The sequence below is a fragment of the Danio rerio genome, chromosome 17 (assembly GCF_049306965.1).
Source record: "Danio rerio strain Tuebingen ecotype United States chromosome 17, GRCz12tu, whole genome shotgun sequence".
Taxonomy (NCBI): domain Eukaryota; kingdom Metazoa; phylum Chordata; class Actinopteri; order Cypriniformes; family Danionidae; genus Danio; species Danio rerio.
Genome location: NC_133192.1, coordinates 22,020,699 through 22,039,155, shown reverse-complemented (window position 1 = coordinate 22,039,155; position 18,457 = coordinate 22,020,699). Strand labels below are relative to the sequence as shown.

General features: G+C 35.1%; 2 protein-coding genes across 51 annotated transcripts in view; one reads left to right on the top strand and one right to left on the bottom strand.

Annotated features, from left to right (window-relative positions):
* Positions 1 to 18,457, bottom strand: part of LOC141378555 (uncharacterized) — an 876,211-nt gene that overhangs the window by 709,948 nt on the left and 147,806 nt on the right. The gene's annotated exons all lie outside the window — the stretch shown is intronic.
* ank3a (ankyrin 3a) overlaps positions 1 to 18,457 on the top strand; it is a 189,904-nt gene that overhangs the window by 135,630 nt on the left and 35,817 nt on the right. For 24 of the 50 annotated variants that reach the window (XM_073928436.1, XM_073928413.1, XM_073928427.1 and 21 more), the window contains 2 exons: positions 9,008 to 9,110; positions 15,056 to 15,165. In XM_073928436.1, coding sequence (XP_073784537.1) covers positions 9,008 to 9,110; positions 15,056 to 15,165 — 213 coding nt within the window. Of the gene's footprint in view, positions 1 to 9,007; positions 9,111 to 15,055; positions 15,166 to 17,502; positions 17,536 to 18,457 lie in introns of all 50 variants that reach the window. The other 26 variants (XM_073928432.1, XM_073928409.1, XM_073928399.1 and 23 more) reach the window with 2 other exon arrangements.

Here is an 18,457-nt window from a genome sequence, read left to right as displayed (position 1 = left end):
CAATGAATGATGCGCGTCCTGTGCTGCAAAATTTACATTACAGTACATGCTTTTAGTCATTTTCACGTGAATCTGAGCTTTACAGAGCAACAGATGTGTACAACTGGAAAGGGGGCAGTATATGATGCAATAATCGTTTTATCTCGATTAGCGTTTTTCATAATCGGTAAAAGCCGAAATCGAAACTGAATTTCAATTAATTGCACAGCCCTAGTGAATATCCAAACTGTGCATAAAAATAGGTGGATGGAAACAGCTACTATCAAAAATGTCATAGTGTTTGCATGACAACAATGCTTTACGCTTAATTATATATATAAAAAAACTGACAAGATTCACCAGAAAACCTTAGGGTGAAAGTCACATCTATATACAGTTGAAGTCAGTTATCAGAATTATTAGCCCCCCATCGATTATTTAAAAAAAATATTTCCCAAATGATGTTTAACAGAGCAAGGAAATTTCCAAGGTATGTTAGAATAAAAGCAGTTTTTAATTTTTAAAAAGCCATTTAAGGTCAAAATTATTAACCCCTTCAAGCTAATTTTTTCCCCGATAGTCTACAGAACAAACCATCGTTATAAAAAAAATTTGCCTAATTACCCTAACCAGCCTTTAAATGTCACTTTAAGCTGTATAGAAGTGTCTTGAAAAATATCTAGTCAAATATTATTTACTGTCATATTTATATTTATATATATATATATATATATATATATATATATATATATATATATATATATATATATATATATATATATATATATATGTGTGTGTGGTGTGGGCTGTAGCTTTACTGTAGTGCATCCCATGTCCTCATTCAAGCAGTCATCTCAGCACTCTTTTCATCATTGCAGGTGAATGATGAGGGTAGTAGATGAGGGAGATGTTTGACACGAGAATGGAAAGGTACCACTTCTGTCATTGAGCATTATGTGGCAGAATGGAACCTGATTTGCTGTTGTTGCATGGAACAGTGGGTTCTGATTGGCTGGCTTTTGTGCTCCAGTGTTTATAGTGTTCGAGGACAGGGACTTAATGACTGAAAACAATGACATCATCACCGGGAAGGGAACACTGAGTGACAAAGCCTGGAAAGTGCGTGACTCTATTTGTGTACGCCGGTGAAGGTGTGATCTGATGGAAACCTTTAGTTAGGATGCTAATATTTTCAATTTTGTGTTCAGAAGTCTATTGTTGCTCCGAGGGAAGAATTAGCTTCATGGTTTGCTGTATTTGAATACTGATACTGTGGTTTGCTTGCACATTAAATAGTCAAATTCGAGTCAAATTAGCTTTATAGATTATTGGCGTAATTGTGTCATTTGCTAAATACTCAGTATTCCAGCTGCTTAGCCGAGGTAAGACACTGTTTCATCTCTAAAAACAGTATTTCGTTCATTTCAAATGGTTTGTTGCTATTTGGATCGCTGCTGTTGTAGATGAGATGTTGTTCATAGCTCATAGATAATATTCTACCCTGCAGAGCTTCATATTTTCTGCCTCTTATTTTGTTAACATCAGCCTGGCATTGTTTGCTCTTAAATAGGGCTGCTGATGTTGCTCGTTTTTTTTTTTTACCAAACAAGCTGCCGGTCCTGTTTAGGAGCACAACACATGCTGTGGCAGAGCCTCAGTGCCATGCTTAACTCTCACTGCTTCTGCCACGTCCAGTACATTTTACTCTCTTTTCTCTTTCTTGGCTTCTCTCATTCTCTCTAGCCCCAGGATAAGGTAAGAGTAATGACTTTCTCTCTGCCTTTCTCTCTCTGTGTCTTTCGCCTTCTCTCCGTAGCTGTTGTATCTGTCGCTGCCCCTTTCCATACGTACTACAACTCCCATCATGCCTCACTCCACCGTGTCATCTGGTGCAGTGCGATTCTATGGAGTCTGATCCTTTTCATACACTGAGGCCTGAGCTCCTCGGCCTGATAGAACAAATTCATGCATCTCATCTGGAGTTCTGCTCTCTGAATTCCTCTTGTGCTGACCTCTGATTTGTTCTATCGGGCTCCGAAGCCCAACACGCTTCTTAGTGGTCACGCGAAAGCCATCGAACCCTTTCGGAGGCGGTTCATAAATGCAAATAATCTGAGGAGTGTTTTAATTACAGGAAAGGCGGGCAGTAGTTTTGTGTTGTGAAATACTGTGGTTTTAAATGTTATGTTATATAAGTTGTCTGAAATGTTAACGATTCATGTGCTATATAATGTGTTTTGGTTGCTTTATGAGTTTTTGTTCAGTGTGGCATGAATTGTGTTTATACATGTTGTGTTTTTGATGTTGTTTTAGTTGTGTGATGCTCTATGTAACATCCAGGGACAAAAGCTTTAGGCTGAACAGTCAGCAACTTAAGTCAATTACACTGCCGCATCATATTTTATTGGCCATTACTTACACCATTGATCACAGGTCAGTTTTTTATTGCCAGATTAAACATAGATATGGCGTTCTAAGCATGCTTTGTTGTAATCACTGTGCGATTTTGATAGAAAAGCACCAAGAGAATAGTTAAAGTGCCCCTTTTGTACTGGGATTAGGGTATATTTGCTTGTAATTGTAAATGGTCCACAGTGTTTTAAAGTTTGAAGTGGATAGCAAATAAAGTTACTGTGGATAGCAAATAAAGTTACTGTATACACTCAAAAATTCTCATTGGATGAACTCAATTTAATCAAGGGTAGGATTTCCATCCAATAAATTTGTTTAGCCCCTACTAAAAAAACTATTTACACAATTAAAGGCAATTGTGTTGGTCCAACATGATTTTATCAAATTAAAGTTTAAATACATCTGTATTTAACTTAAACCTAAAGGTCTGATGATATCATGTACTTTATGTCTATTATGTGTCATACAGTTGGAATTCTCTTTTATTTTAAATTATCCTAATGAACTAAAAGAGCCTTATTTTAAGCATATTTCATGAGCTACATATACATTTGATCGAGACTGATCTCAGAACTAACTTAAGGACAGTTATTGCTCACTGAGCTCAGCAACAAACTGCATTTTTGCTAATTAAGCTGCCAAAGCATGGGTGGTTCTGCAAGGAGATAATATCACAATCTTCAAATTGAAGTGAAGATTAAACTCCAACAAGTCTTTCTATTAACTTTAAACACCTAAGATTACTTTTTATTATCAACATTTCCCTCTTAATTCAATCCCACGCAAAGGAACTACACATCCCCTAAAAAGGTAGTTGGACTATCACAATTCCTTCATGTTGTCCCAACACAAAATGCTTAAGCGAACCTAATTGTTTACAAATTTAGGCTGAACATGAAATAAATATATTAGCCAAAGAAATGACAAGAATTGTGTTTGAGCTCATATAGCTGAAACACAAAAAGCAGTAATCATGTTTTTGAGTTTACTTAAAGAAAGAATAGATTCTGAACTGCCAAAACAAGTAGTTATAATTCAAGTAGCCTAATTCTAGCTACAATTCTGTAACCAGTGTAGATCTTGCATAACAAATTTGAATGATGCTAGTCATAATGATGCTTTAATGGCTGCCCATAAACAAAGCACTTAGAAGCTGTAATTAGTTTGCGTAATTGTCAAAATCAGATCAAGAAAATGCATTCATTGTCGAGACAAAACATGCATTCTAGTAAAAGTTATGCACTTGTATCAGAAAATAGACAGAAACTCCCATTATAATCAATAAAGCTGTAAAATGAGCTCTCAAACAAAATATAGCACATTCATCTGTGAGTAATCTAAGGAATTCTAATTTGCTATTGCTTTCCTAAGCTCAGAAACCTGTGCAGTTTGTTTTTATTCTTAATCGCCACACCGGAATGAACCATCAACTTATCCAGCATATGTTTTATGCAGCGGATGCCCTTTTAGCTGCAACCCATCACTGGGAAACACCGATACGCACTCATTCACACACATACACCATGCTCAATTTACCCAATTCACATGTCTTTGGACTGTAGGGGATACAGGAGCACCTGAAGGAAACCCACACGAACACGATGAGAACATGCAAACTCCACACACAAATGCCAACTGCCCCAGCCGAGGCTCGAACCAACGACCTTCTTGCTGTGAGGTGACATCGCTACCCACTGCCCCATCACGCCACGCTATTCTCAGTATTGCAAGAAATAAATGGTTAAAAAGGAAGTCTAGTCCATCCTGCGCAGATCTAATTATAAAAAGTTAAACTGGAGGTTAATTAATTTTTACATTTCACTTTAATCATAATAATGTGGCATTTTTGCCCTCATCCACAATACCAGAAACTAAGTAATAATGTATTAGGTTCTGATTCTGTTTTGTTTGTAACACCTGCTGTTAAAGTAAAGTATTAACAACATATTGAGCCATCTGACTAATTAGAGCAGGGTAACCTTGAGGAAATGGATAATTTTGGGGAGACCAGATTTTCAAATTAATTGTGTTTAAGATACTTCTTTTTACAAGTGTGGATGTATATCCATTACAGGGTATTCACAGGGTCTTACAAAATCCTAAATCTCAAAAGCTAAATTTTAGGCCTTAAAAAGTCTTTAATCTAATGTTGTGTTGTAGGTCTTAAATATTTTTAACAGGTCTTAATTTTTCTGTAAATTTTTTTCTTTCTTGATTTATTGTTGTAGACTGAAGTAATTGACAGCTATGTTTGGTTCTATTCTTGATAAGGGTTATAGGGTTTGTGAATGGATATATTTGAAAACTAATTAAAAAAATATTCAAAAACATTAACATTAAATGTTAATCATTTTTTGATGGGGCAAGTTAATTTTTTTTTTTGTAACTTGAATATTCAAAAAAATCCTTAGCTTTTATCTCTGTATAAGTCTAAAATTACAATCATAATGGTCTTAAAAATGTCTTAAAAAGTCTTAAATTTAACCTGGTGAAACCTGCAGAAACCCTGTATTGTAAGAGATCTACAAATTAGAAACCTTTTAAATAAAATAATGGGCACTTTAATTGACACAAAAACATTGAAATTAGAACAGCTTGGTTGTTGAATGTAAGGTAGGATGAGCATGATTTTAATAAGGCTTAGGATGAGAGAACAGAAATATTCCACATTTTGAACACTTCTTCACATGCATTCTTACACCAAACCATTGTAAAAAAAGACATTAGTTGATGTTGTGGAGGAAAATGAGAGTGTGTACTGCAGAATGAGTCGGCTGCTGTAAGAAAAAAACAACAATGCAGATCAGGACAAAAAAAAAAGTAAGAATGCAAAAAAGCAAGATTAAACCATAATGAGTTGTAAACCCATTGATCCCAAAACTAGCTACCAAACCCTCACTTTCATAAACACACCCTCGTGCACTAGGGCTGTGTGTGCTACAGTGCTGTACCTTTAAATCCTGCTGACTGCTGCAGAATTTTCAATCTCTCATACACACACTGTGCAACCAACCCTAGACTGCTGTCCTGCAGAGATCCAGGCGTTTCTATGAGCACTGCAGAATTCTGCCAGCGCTCGCACACATTTGATATGAGGTAAAAAGCACTTACTCAAAGTGTCAGTGTATTAGCGGTGCTTTCTATTGCTATTCATCTTGAGATAAACATTAAACCTTGGCACATAGATAACCCTGCACTGTGATTCTGACATGAAAGATAACCTCAGATTTGTTTAGGAAAGATGTGCTGTTGGTATTACTTTTCACTGTGAGAATAACAACATACGTAAAGTAGCAACCAGAAAAATTTGCATTAAATGGCATTTAGAACAGCTCAAGCACTGACATAAGAATGATAAAAACCATGGTAACCACAGAAGTTTGCATGGGCAAGCTCCACTTAGACACAAGACTTCTGTTCATTTCGATATACACTACAGCAGTGTTGGGCAAGCTACTTGAAAAAATGTAGTGAGCTAAGCTATTCGCTACTCTACTTAAAATGCAGCTTAACTTCACTAAAAGCTACCCTCTGGGAAATGTAGCAAGCTAAGCTAAAAGCTACGTGGCAAAAGTAGCTAAGCTACATCTAAGGTTTTTTTGCAATTTTAATTTTTAAATCGAAACTTAAACACAAGTCAATCATTTCTTAGTGATCAATAAAACTTTCAATGACACATATGAGGCAGAATTGTTCAGTTCAATTATTTACTGCAAATGATATGCTGTATCAAACAGAAAAAATATAGTATATGACAGCAAAAACAAAAAAATCCAATAGAACCAGGTGTTACACATTTAAAATACTATAGTCATTTATAGTAAAGGGAAATAGTTATATATTTCCTCTCCGTGAGTCATTTTTCCATTAAGCAAATTTCTTGTGTTAGCCTAATTGGTTGGCAATGTCACCAACCAGACCGGTGGGTGGTAGTAACGCAACAAAGTTTGTTGTCGACCACCGGAATACAGGAAGAAGAAGAATCATCATTCTAGCCATCATATGAATTTACTTTCATCGGTCAGACAATAGTGTGAGGAGAAATCGAGTCCCCCTGACAATTGGGTCTGTCTAGGATGGTGATTCTATTGGTGATTCTATTGGTTCACTGGAGTTGTAATAGGTATAGTTTGTAGAGCCTGATTAATATATATATATATATATATATATATATATATATATATATATATATATATATATATATATATATATATATATATATATATATAAATGCAGCGAAATCTCGTTTAAATTTATATAATTTAAAAGAGCGTTATAATGAAATCAAACTATTTTGTATTTCGTATAAGGATGTACAGTACAACTAAAGGCTTTTATTTTAGATAAATAATATATCTATATAATATATACTGTTACAAATAAATACATAAAAACATCAAAAAGACATCATTTAATGTTTACAAATGTTTCAGTTATTTTAACTATGCTTGTCTTTAACTTGTAGTGACCAATAATAATGTTACTAATATGATTAGTCTTGTTAAAGTCTCAAGACTGAGAATAGACCATAAAAAAGTACCAAATATGAATAGAATTGCACTGTGGAGAAATAGAATAGCTTTTGATCAGGCGTTCAATGCAGACAATCCATTGGGGTCCTAAGCAGATTGGAGGGGGGGACTAGATTTCTCACCACACCATGCATGCTGGTGCCATCACTTATTGATCGGTAAATTTAGCTTGCATAGACACTACTGCGCTACTTGACTAAAAAAAATGTGCCACTTGACTGCGCTACTTGACTATTTAATTTAGAAAGTAGCGACCCCACCACCACACTTCTGAGAAATGGAGTTAAACTAGTAGCTACTGCCCAACACTGCACTACAGTGTAAAAGTTTGGGGTCGGAAAGATTTTTCTTTTAAAAGGAGTTCATACTTTTATTGAGCAAGGAGGCATTAAAATGATCAAAAGTGACAGTAAATACATTTATAATTTTACAGAATACATCTATTTTATTAGCTTAACTATTATGTTTTTATACTGAAAATCAAATTGATTAGGGCTGCACAATATTTCAGCATTGATATCGCAATGTGATCATTCGCAGTAGTCACATCGCAGGATGCAATGTTAAGTTTGTATTATAATTTGTCAGTTGCATTTGTTTTTTAATGCCTGTAATTGTATAATGACTACAAAAGCATTCAGGTGTAAGTAATTGTACTATTTTTGACCTTAGCTATGATCAATTGTATTAAATTATTTGTAGTTTTTTCCATTCAGTTACAGTACTTGAATACTGTTAGGCTCGGGACATGATAAAACACTTTATTTCAATTGTATCATTTCCTTGATTATATTTATAGATAGTTATGCATGAAAACACCTGCAAATATAGGAATGCACTGCGATTAGCACAGACCACAGTGAAAATGTGTCAAGGGACCCCAAAACGTTTATAGATGGTTTATTAGATTTGATGGAGATTCAAATAGAAAACATTGATTTCTCAATTTCTGAATAAACATGTGCCTGAAAATACTCACAGCACATGCAAATACAGAAATGCACTGCAAATAGCACGGACAACAATAGAAATGTGTTGGGGGACCCCAAGAGTTTTTGAGATTGTTTATTAGATTTTTGTGACCTGAACTATGATAAATTTCATACAATTATTTTTATCATTTAGTTACTGTACTTGAATACTGTTAGACCTGGGACATGATAAAACACTTTATTTCAATTGTATCTTTTTCTTGATTGTATTTATAGATAGTTATGCCTGAAAATACTCACAACACATGCAAATACCAAAAAACATGCACTGCAAATAGCACTAGATGCAAATAGTAAACATTAAGTCATCAATCTCTGACTAAACATGTGCTTGACAGTACTTTTAACACTTGAAAATACAGAAATGCACTGCAAATAGCACAGACAACAATAAAAATGTGTCCCCAAGAGTTTTATAAAATGTTTATTAGATTTTATGAAGATGCGCTCCCACTGCAGAATCATCCCGATCCATCTAACATTATAAATTCTTTCCAAATAGAGATTTAAAGTAATCTGGTGAAATTGTATTCATATTGCAATATATATCGCAAAATAAAAACATTGCAATGTTAGATTTTTCCAATATTGTGCAGCCCTAATATTCATTTTATTATAAGAAGTAATCTACAAATGAATGTTTCTACAAAACTGATTTTCTACGACAGGTATTAATTACATAATATATTTAAATTGTAAATAATGTTGAGGAATTACTGTATTTTTGTTCTAGTAAATGCAGCCTTGGTCAGCATAAAAGACTTCAAAAATTCCTTCAAAAATCAATTAAAAAAACTTACAGACCCCAAACTTTTGAAGGGTTTTATATTTGGTTTTAAATGAACTGTAACGTTGCCCATCTTCAACATGCCTGCCTGTGTCTGTATTCTTCCCTCTCTCTGATCCTCAGACTATCCTTTCTCTCCTCTTTTTTCCGGAGGGTTTCATTTTTGCTCTCCCTGGATGTTGCATGTTGTAACCTTTTGTGCTTTTGTTTTGTGTTTATGTTTGTGCGTCCCTGTTTGTTCGTCTTTGGCTTTGTGTTTGTGTGTATGTGCTTGTGCCCATGTGTGAACCTCTTACACACTCCAGTCTGCGCTCCTTCAGCTCAGACAGGTCCAACACACTGAACAGAAGCTCCTTCGCTCGGGACAGCATGATGATTGAAGAGATTCTGGCACCCACCAAAGACACGGTGAGAAAACCCCTACACTCTTGATCGCTGTTGCTGTTGTTCTCATTTGCTACTCTTATACCCTGAGCCATACTTATAAAGTGCAGTAAACACACACACATATTCTGCTGTGCTGATACAAAACCTAGTGAGCTACTTTCATAGACAGGAGACTGCTGTTTTAAATACCTTACATTGTCTTCTTTAGTGGTGAAAACAATCCCAGAATGCACTATGATGAATATGTCAAAGATGTATTGGAATTGTGTTTTAAATCAGCATTTTTATTAATATATTCTTTTATTATCTTTTATACCATCACATATTTTTCAGATTCTTGTTAATGTTTAGTAATTGTGTGCTTTTGCCACTTTTAATTAATTTATGTTTAATATTTTCTGTTTTTTATGTATTATTATTATTTTTTAAATATTTATTTTTAAGTTTTCAGCAAGTGTATGTTTTGGTCATTGGATTTTTTCATTTTTCATTTTCATGGTGAAAAACAGAAAAGCTAATTTCAAAATTGATTTGATTTGATTTATTTCTTTTTTTTTTTTTCGAATAACAAAAAATAAAATCACCACTGAACAAAAAGGAATAAAGGCTTGTTTTTTTATATTCCGAAACCAGATAGGCGGATTTATTCACAGTGATTCACAGATGGGCTTGCCTACCATAGGCATTATTTTTTTCCACTTAATAATGGTATAAAATGTGTTTTTTTGTGATAACGGGATTTTGTGAAGACATAGCCTATTTTCCTCATTAAAGGTTATATAATATTGTGTATATATCTTTTAATGTTTTAACTCTCATAAAATTAGGGTGTCCCATTGTTTAGACTGCTGCTATTTTTGCACATGGCTATATAAAATTATGGATAGACCCACTGTAGCGGTGTGATGACACAGGCTCACAACTCATCTGCAGCTTTAGTAATAGTCTTTTTTAAAGACATAGGACATTTAAGACATAATTTTTTATTTTAAAATACTACGACTTATTAACAAACAACTGTATTTATGCCTCCCTCACTTGAAATTATTCGTGGTCAAACTTCAAGAAGTGGAAGTAGTATGCTTTTATCAATATTAAAACTTTCTTTACAACCCTTTATTTGTTTTTGTTTTGTGGTGATTTTATTTTTTGGTATTCAAAATAAAAAATCTTTTTTCAATTTTGCTTTTCTGTTTTTCATCATGAAAAATAAAAACGCCTCATATTTCAACATTTGTTTTTGAATTTTAAAGCGAAAATCAAAAAAAAGGCTGTTTTTTATTTTTCATTAGCCGCTTCTAAAATAAAAATCCAATGACCAAATACAAGGCTCCAGCAACATCCCTGTTTTGTATGTATTATACTTCATTGTATTGTATTTATACTTCAGGCGATACTGCAAATACAATTAAAGGTCTCCTGAAGTGCTTTGAAATGGGCATTTATTTATGCGATGTTTGACATAATGTCAACTGAAAAATAAAGACAGGGTGAGACATAGTGTAACCCCTCCCCTTTAAAAAAAATAGCTTTTAGCATTTCGTTTTTATCACAGCTCTTCAGTGAGAGTTGTTTGGATTAAGCGCATCAAATGAAAGCAAATGAGAAGTGTCTGTAAGGGGGTAAGGCATGTCAGATACTAGCATTTGATTCAACACAGGCTCCTTCTAAAAACGCAGCTCTATATACGTTTTTGGAGATTGTGTATTATGTAACCAGAAGTATGTATGGCTGCATTTCGTTTTTAAAATTAACGCTACGCGGTGGTATGACGCCGTTCCTTTTACGTGCTTATCAGCTGACCGATTCATATGGACAGCTTTCCCGCTGTTACCAGTTTGTCCGGTTAGCTCGCCATGTACTTTGGTGGACTTAAGATGCAGAGAGGAGATGACTACGACGACAGGGTTTGAGTCTGATGAAGAATGGTTCCAGACAGCAGCTAAGAAAAACCGGAATCCAAAAAATAAAATAAACGAGTAAATAACAAAAGGTGGTACAACTTGTTAAAAATCAGGCAAGGGCTTTTCTTTTTCTTTTTCGCTTTTTAAATTTGTCGGATGAGTTAAGGGAAGGGGGTGGGCGGGTCACTCTGTGCTTTTTAAAATACTATTGGTTGGGTTTAGGGAAGCAGGATAGTGGGTCAGTCAGTCAGTCAGTCAAACAGTCAGTCGACATCGGCCTCTGGTGGATTTATGCGAGAACAACAGGTGCGAATGGCACTTGCGAGAGAAATTTGAGATCTCAGAAAGCGTACACATTGGCCTCTGGTGGATTCGCGAAAACAGAAAATGCAAAAAACGTAGCCCCACGAACGTATTTGGCAGTCTCTAGAAATGTATATAGTGGTACATTTTCAGAATGAGCCTGGGTTGATTTGATTGGTCAAGATTTGCTGAGAAACAAGCGAGGTGACCTGATGAAATTTTTAACTGAAGTGACAAACTGCAAGCTTTGGATGTTTATATATTTTCTGCTTTAGATTTCAGTTTTATATTTTCTAAACATGAATTTTGGCACTGGGCGAAGTAGTGGCGCAGTAGGTAGTGCTGTCGCCTTACAGCAAGAAGGTCGCTGGGTCGCAGGTTCGAGCCTCGGCTCAGTTGGCGTTTCTGTGTGGAGTTTGCATGTTTTCCTTGCGTTCGCGTGGGTTTCCTCCGGGTGCTCCGATTTCCCCCACAGTCCAAAGACATGGGGTACAGGTGAAATGGGTAGGCTAAATTGTCCGTAGTGTATGAGTGTGTGGATGAATGTGTGTGTGGATGTTTCCTAGAGATGGGTTGCGGCTGGAAGGGCATCCGCTGCGTAAAAACTTGCTGGATAAGTTGGCGGTTCATTCCGCTGTGGTGACCCTGGATTAATAAAGGGACTAAGCTGACAAGAAAATGAATGAATGAATTTTGGCACTGGTTTTTACACTAGCTTAGTGTAAAAGTATCTAAATAACAGAGTAAAACTAACTTATATATTAATTTCATGGGACCTTTAAAAACGATTTAAATTAGTTTTACCATAAATTTGTGTTTTGTGTGTTTGGCATTTCACCGCTTTATCTACATCAACACTGACTGGCTGTCACTAGAAAATAATAGAAGGCTTGATACCCCTTGACCCTGTACTCTAAAAGCCAAAGATTTATTGTTAATGCCATTCATTGTCTGGCATTCATCCTACAATTGCAGAACATCCAGTCAGGACTTTCCACAAAACAGAAAAATGTCCTGGAATATTTGTGTTGGGTCTCATGGGCTTTGCGAAAGGCCGGTCCCCGTCCACACAGACAAAAAAACATTCTTCTGTGCTGTCCTGTGTCCATTTTCATTTCCAAATGTGCCTTTTAATAAATCCTCAGACTTTTGGTTTAATAAGAGTTTATTTAGAAATCAAAACGCTTGACCTCGATCTGTCATTAAGTAGATGGCTAGACACTGGGAAAAGGGCAAAGGAGAGGGGGAGAGTGATTGAGAGTTACACTTGGACTTTGTTAGGACTTTCCATTATGTGATTTCCTGTTCAGTTTTCAGTTTTTTTCTAGAGCCAATATTCGCATCAGACTCAAGCATGAGAGAGGTCATGCATGCATGTAAATGACACTGGCATATCTAATAGCTTAGTAAAATTGTGTTAGCTACCTCTTGGTAAATATTTTTTGCATATTGGAGAGTTGTTTGATCAGCCTTGGCTCCCTGGTGAAGCACATGTCAGTGTTTTGGAGGTTACACAGAGGTATAAAGTTTCCGCCAATAGTTTTAGTTTTTATGGTTACTACCAGGGCCAGACAGAATCTGCAGACATTTTTTACTATTTCTGTGCAGAATTTTGTACAGAATTAGGAGATTTATGTGGAATTGTTTTGGAAGTATAGGAACTAAAAAAAGGCCAAATGTTAAATAAAAACAATATCTTTTTAACTTTTGTTTAAGGTTTACAATTGAAATCTAATTAGATCCACTTGTTTGATAAACCAAGCAAGTCTCTCATATGATATATACAGTTGAAGTCAGAGTTATTAGCCCCCCTGAACTATTAGCTAGATATATATATTAAAAGAGAATATGTTCATTAAACAAATTTATTTCATAACTTTTAGCCAATGAGAAACAAGAATTTCAGCAGATCATGGAATAAATCAAATTAAGGTCACTTCTGTATTTATTTTTTTTACATCTTAGTGGGGTTGAGGGGTTCTTTATTAAACAGTGATTTACTGAACAAAATATGAATTCAATAATATTTTTTAAGGATAAAAAGCTAACTTGACTGATGCTGTAAAATATATAATGTGCCAATAAGATGGCTCATTACTACTGAAGGCTACAATTAAACAGAACACAAGTTATTAAATGAATTTGTAATCTTTAATTTTATATATAATATTCAATACTCAAATAAAAATATACAGCGGTAGTTAAAAAACAACAACTCTGAAGTAGAACAAGAACTCTGTTCTGCCCTTTCCTGATTAAGCTGACACAATTGAAAAGTTGGAACTGTGTTTTGTGAAAGTAGCAAAATACAGAGTTTCTTGTCATTATTTGGCAGGAGATGTGCTGAATAATGTTTAGTGATGTTATCAAAGTTATCAACTGATATAACACAGACCTAAAGTTTGATTTTAGGAAGAACAATGGACCCTTTTCACAGCCTGTTATGTTGTATTTAACGGTCATCAGCTTCTTAAATCCTTGAAAGTTTTTAATTTGTAAATATTTTTAAAATGTATGAACATTTACCTGCATTTATGTATGTATTATATTATCTTTGCTTCAAATTACAACAAACGAATTACCACTTGAGCGAAGTGTTTCTATTGCAGCATGGGAAAGGACAGTAAATTTGACGCTATTCTCTCCTCTGGCTGCCGTCATCAGTTTCAAACATTTTATCTTTATAGTCTTTATAACATCATCATGGAGTTTTTCATTGATCATTTCAGCAAATAAGATTGTAAACGATTATTTGTTGTACTCTCCCATTCACTGCGTTCTAAGTTATAACAACTATGACGACTTCCGCTAATGAGAAACCCGGAAATGTGAAAAGGGTCTGTAAATACTGTGATCTAAAAAACTTGACTTGTGAATTAATTTTTGCTCATGCAATGGTTAAAACAAATGCCTACTGAACCAGAAGAAACCCACAATGATTTTTAAAATGATTCTGTTTTCCCAATAATAGCCATAAAATCAAACATGTCAGCCATTGGCCTTAACTAATCATCTGTTATGAGACAAGTATTATGTCTAGAGTACTCAGTGTTTTCTATTACTATTGCTATTCACTGAGTGCAATACTGCATACTAAAGTGTTTTTATTTTTCAGATGCCATGCACCAAAAACAGTTGTGTTACCTGATTTGACAGCATTTTGGGCATAATTTAAGTGTCGAATCCAGGTTCAATTAGAAAGAGTGACAGATCATTTGGACTACATCAGATGACACTACCTGTTTCTCATTTTTATCAGAATAAGGAAAAAAGCTACAGAGTGTACATAGTATAAGATATTTCCTACATGGATGAACCTCAAAATAATGTACTGTACAGGTCCTTGGTCATGACCAAAAATCTGTCCATCTTTTTTTTATCATTTCCTCACACAAAAATCATTTTGTTTATTCATTCATCTGTATTTGTATGTTATAATTTATTTAGTAATACAGCCCTTAAATTGTTTATTCCATTAGTTTTCTGCTGTTTTTTTTTCTTGCCATGTTTCCTTCAGATGAACTTTCAAAGACATTCTGTTTCTTAACTGTATCTTTGGCAGCAGTTTTACAAGGCATCTCAGGAATCTTCGGATAACCAAGTCATCAGATTTAAAAATAAAACATAACTGAATTAGGTCTTATCACTTCTTAATATAATTAGAACATGTAATGCTTTAACAACCTGCACATTCCTTTAAAGTTTATGCAGCTTTCTTGACCTTGAAGAGTGTGTTTTCGTGTTTGGGTGTGTTTACAGCATCTTGCAGTGACCCGTGAATACAATAATGAGTGTATGCGGAGGTACAGCTGGACACCTGACACCGTGGACCAATCACATAACACTGTGTGCAGTCCTGTGCACTCTGGGTAAGACATTTTTGTACTTGCTTTTAAAGGACGCAAACACATGTATAGCCACAGCAATGACTTTTTTATATACTTTAATGTACGTTTGGGGTTGATAAGATGAAATATTTGTAGTGTTGTACGGTAAAATATGCCAATAAATGTTTTGGTTGTTGTTAATTACAGGTATAAATTATTGATTCCTTTAATGGAAAAATTCACTTGAATTAAAAAACCTCAGACTTCTGTAACATGAATTTTGTGCTACTTAATATTCTTGTTGAAACCTTAATACACATTTATTCAGCATACATTGATGAATTAAAGATTTTAAAAAGAATCCTTTTTATGTAATTTTAAATTGATTTTAGTCAGTTTAATACATCCTTTCCAATTAAAAGTCTCATTGACCCCAAACCTTTAAAAAGGCAGTGCTCATTCCCCCTTGTTTTGCTATAAATGTTTATTTTGTTATAAGAAATATAGTCATTTCTGTCTATTAGTGACAGCAAATGAATTGCCGTTCTTTTAGCTTTTCCGTTCATCTCAATACTAGCTCGACTCCCAACTAGGCCTGTCACGATATCTATTTTTTGTTGGACGATATATTGCACCAAAATATATTGCGATGAATGATATTATTGTCATTTTAACACCATTTTATGCCACTCATTAAATAATGACAGAGTGACAATATAATATCATCACAATGCAAGTACACTCTTCCAAAGGACACATCATATTTTAGTCTTAAGAACATTTCATTTAATTATAGTCATTTTAACTATTTAATATATTGGCATTGCAATCAGAATGTGAAAATGCATATGCTAAATAAATAATAAGGTAAAAAAGTGACAGAGGCTGTGATATGTGCTACCAGATCTGTTTTCAGCTGTCAGACACCCACATGAAAATATATTAAAGTACATTATATTAAACACTACTGTGTTTTTAACCATACGGACACTAACACCTCCAGTAGATATAGAGAAATGTTGCTATATAGCAAAAATGTTGCTAAATTGGTTTTAATGTACGGAGCGATACACACTTACAGGCCACTTTATTAGGTACACCTATTTAACTCTTTAACTAGACTGGTTCCAGCTGATAGAAAGGCAACAGTAACTCAAATAACCACTTGTTACAGCGGAGGTATGCAAAAGAGCATCTCTGAATGCACAACATGTCAAACCTTGAGGCAGATGGGCTACAGCAGCAGAAGACCACAATGGCCGCCACGTTTGTCAGCTAAGAACAGGAAACTGAGGCTACAATTAGCACAGGCTCACCAAAATTGGACAATAGAAGATTGGAAAAATGTTGCCTGGTCCGATGAGTCTCGATTTTTGCTGCGACATTTGGGATTTGAATTTGGAATCAAATTTAGACTTTGGAATCAACAACATGAATGCGTGGATCCATCAACGGTTCAGGTTGGTGCTGGTGGTGTAATGGTGTAGAGGATATTTTCTTGCCACACTTTGGGCCCATTAGTACAACTGCGCATTGTTTCAACGCCACAGCCTTCCTGAGTATCGTTGATGACCATGTACATTGCTTTATGACCAAAGTGTTCCCATCTACAGGATAACACACCATGTAAGAGCGCAAATCATCTCAGACTGGTTTCTTGAACATGGCAATAAGTTCACTGTACTCAAATGGACTCCACAGTCACCAGATCTCAATGGAGCATTTTTGGGATGTGGTGGAACGGGAGATTCACATCATGTGCAGCTGACAAACCTGCAGCATCTGAATGATGCCATCATATCAGTATGGGCTAAAATTTCTGAGGAGTATTTCCAGTACCTTGTTGAATCTATGCCATGAAGGATTATGGCAGCTCTGATAGCAAAAGTGGGTCCAACCTAGTACTAGTAAGGTGTACCTAAAAAAGTGGCCGGTGAGTGTATATTACGTCACCAAAAATGATTGAGGTCATGTCCAAGTCGATATATTGATTATTGTGACAGGCCTACTCCCAACTTGTAACAGTCAAGGGGGATTGAGGATCTAATTAGCATATTATATTAGATGCCATTTAGGATTAGTGGAGGATGTTTTAACCCAGACAGTCTGCAAACATGATGCTTGGACAAGCATGCCAAAAGCTGCTCATCTGCTTCATTGAGCTGTTTGCATAAACACATTTTGTTTTCCTTTAGGTTTTCCCCCTCTTACACTTTCTGCTGCATTGCACATAAGATCTGATTTGTGACATCATCTTTATGTCTTGCTTACATGTATGTCAGCTGTTTTACCATGACAACGACTGTAATAATGAATGTTGTTGTTTTTTTTACCTCCTGCTTTCTGTTCTTTTCCCCCCGTAATTTTTTCCTTTTGCAGCCCTTCCTCCCCGCTTCCTCAGTATGACTCCAGGTGAAAACTGAGTCCGGTGACATCACTCTTTCTATAGCTTTCTGTCCTGTCTTTTTCATCTGTCCTCTCCTGTTTTCTTTATCTCTATCCTGCTCTCTGGTGTTTTATTCCCTGTTTTATCTCCTCATCCGTGTGAGCGCTCCTCCACACTGTGTGCGAGTGTGTTTTTAGCCGGTCTTTGGGAAATGGACTTCACATGCATTTAGGCATCAGCACATTCTCAGAATAAATTGCAGATCACTCATTACACACACAGCTTCCACCATCAGCACATTAGAAATTTGTGTTGACCATGAGGAAATGTTTTTGTAATGTTCTTCACTTCACTGTAAGACTTTGCAGTGATATTTGCATTGAACGGTGACACATCATTTTGCTTATTTTGAAGTGCACTTATTTATTTATTATTTATTTATTGTCAATTCAACCACATGTACAGGACATACAGAGAATGGAAATTGTGTTACTCTCAGACCCTTGATGCATAACAGATAATGTTATAAATACAATTACAAATATAATCTTAAAAATATTGGTAAAAGTAAAAAATATAAACAATACAATTACAATTAAGGTCAATGCGTGTGTGTGTGCCGCCATTTTGCAGAAATGATGATCTGTCAGAAAAATGTATGATCTGTCTTTAATTTAAAGTTTCAAACATTTGTTTCCTTCCTTAACCTTTTAACTACCCCACCAACAAAACAAATTTTGGATTGCATTTCTCAACTCTAATGTCGCTAGTTAACACACTCAACGCATTTTCTAACACATCCCATAATTTCTAAAATATTAACATTTTTGGTAGAGGTTGATTTGTTGGTTTATGGTAAAAGTACTAGAATTAATACATAAACTATGAAAAATCTGAAAATATCAAGTGTAAGACTAATTTATTTAGAAGAAAAAATTAAATAAAACA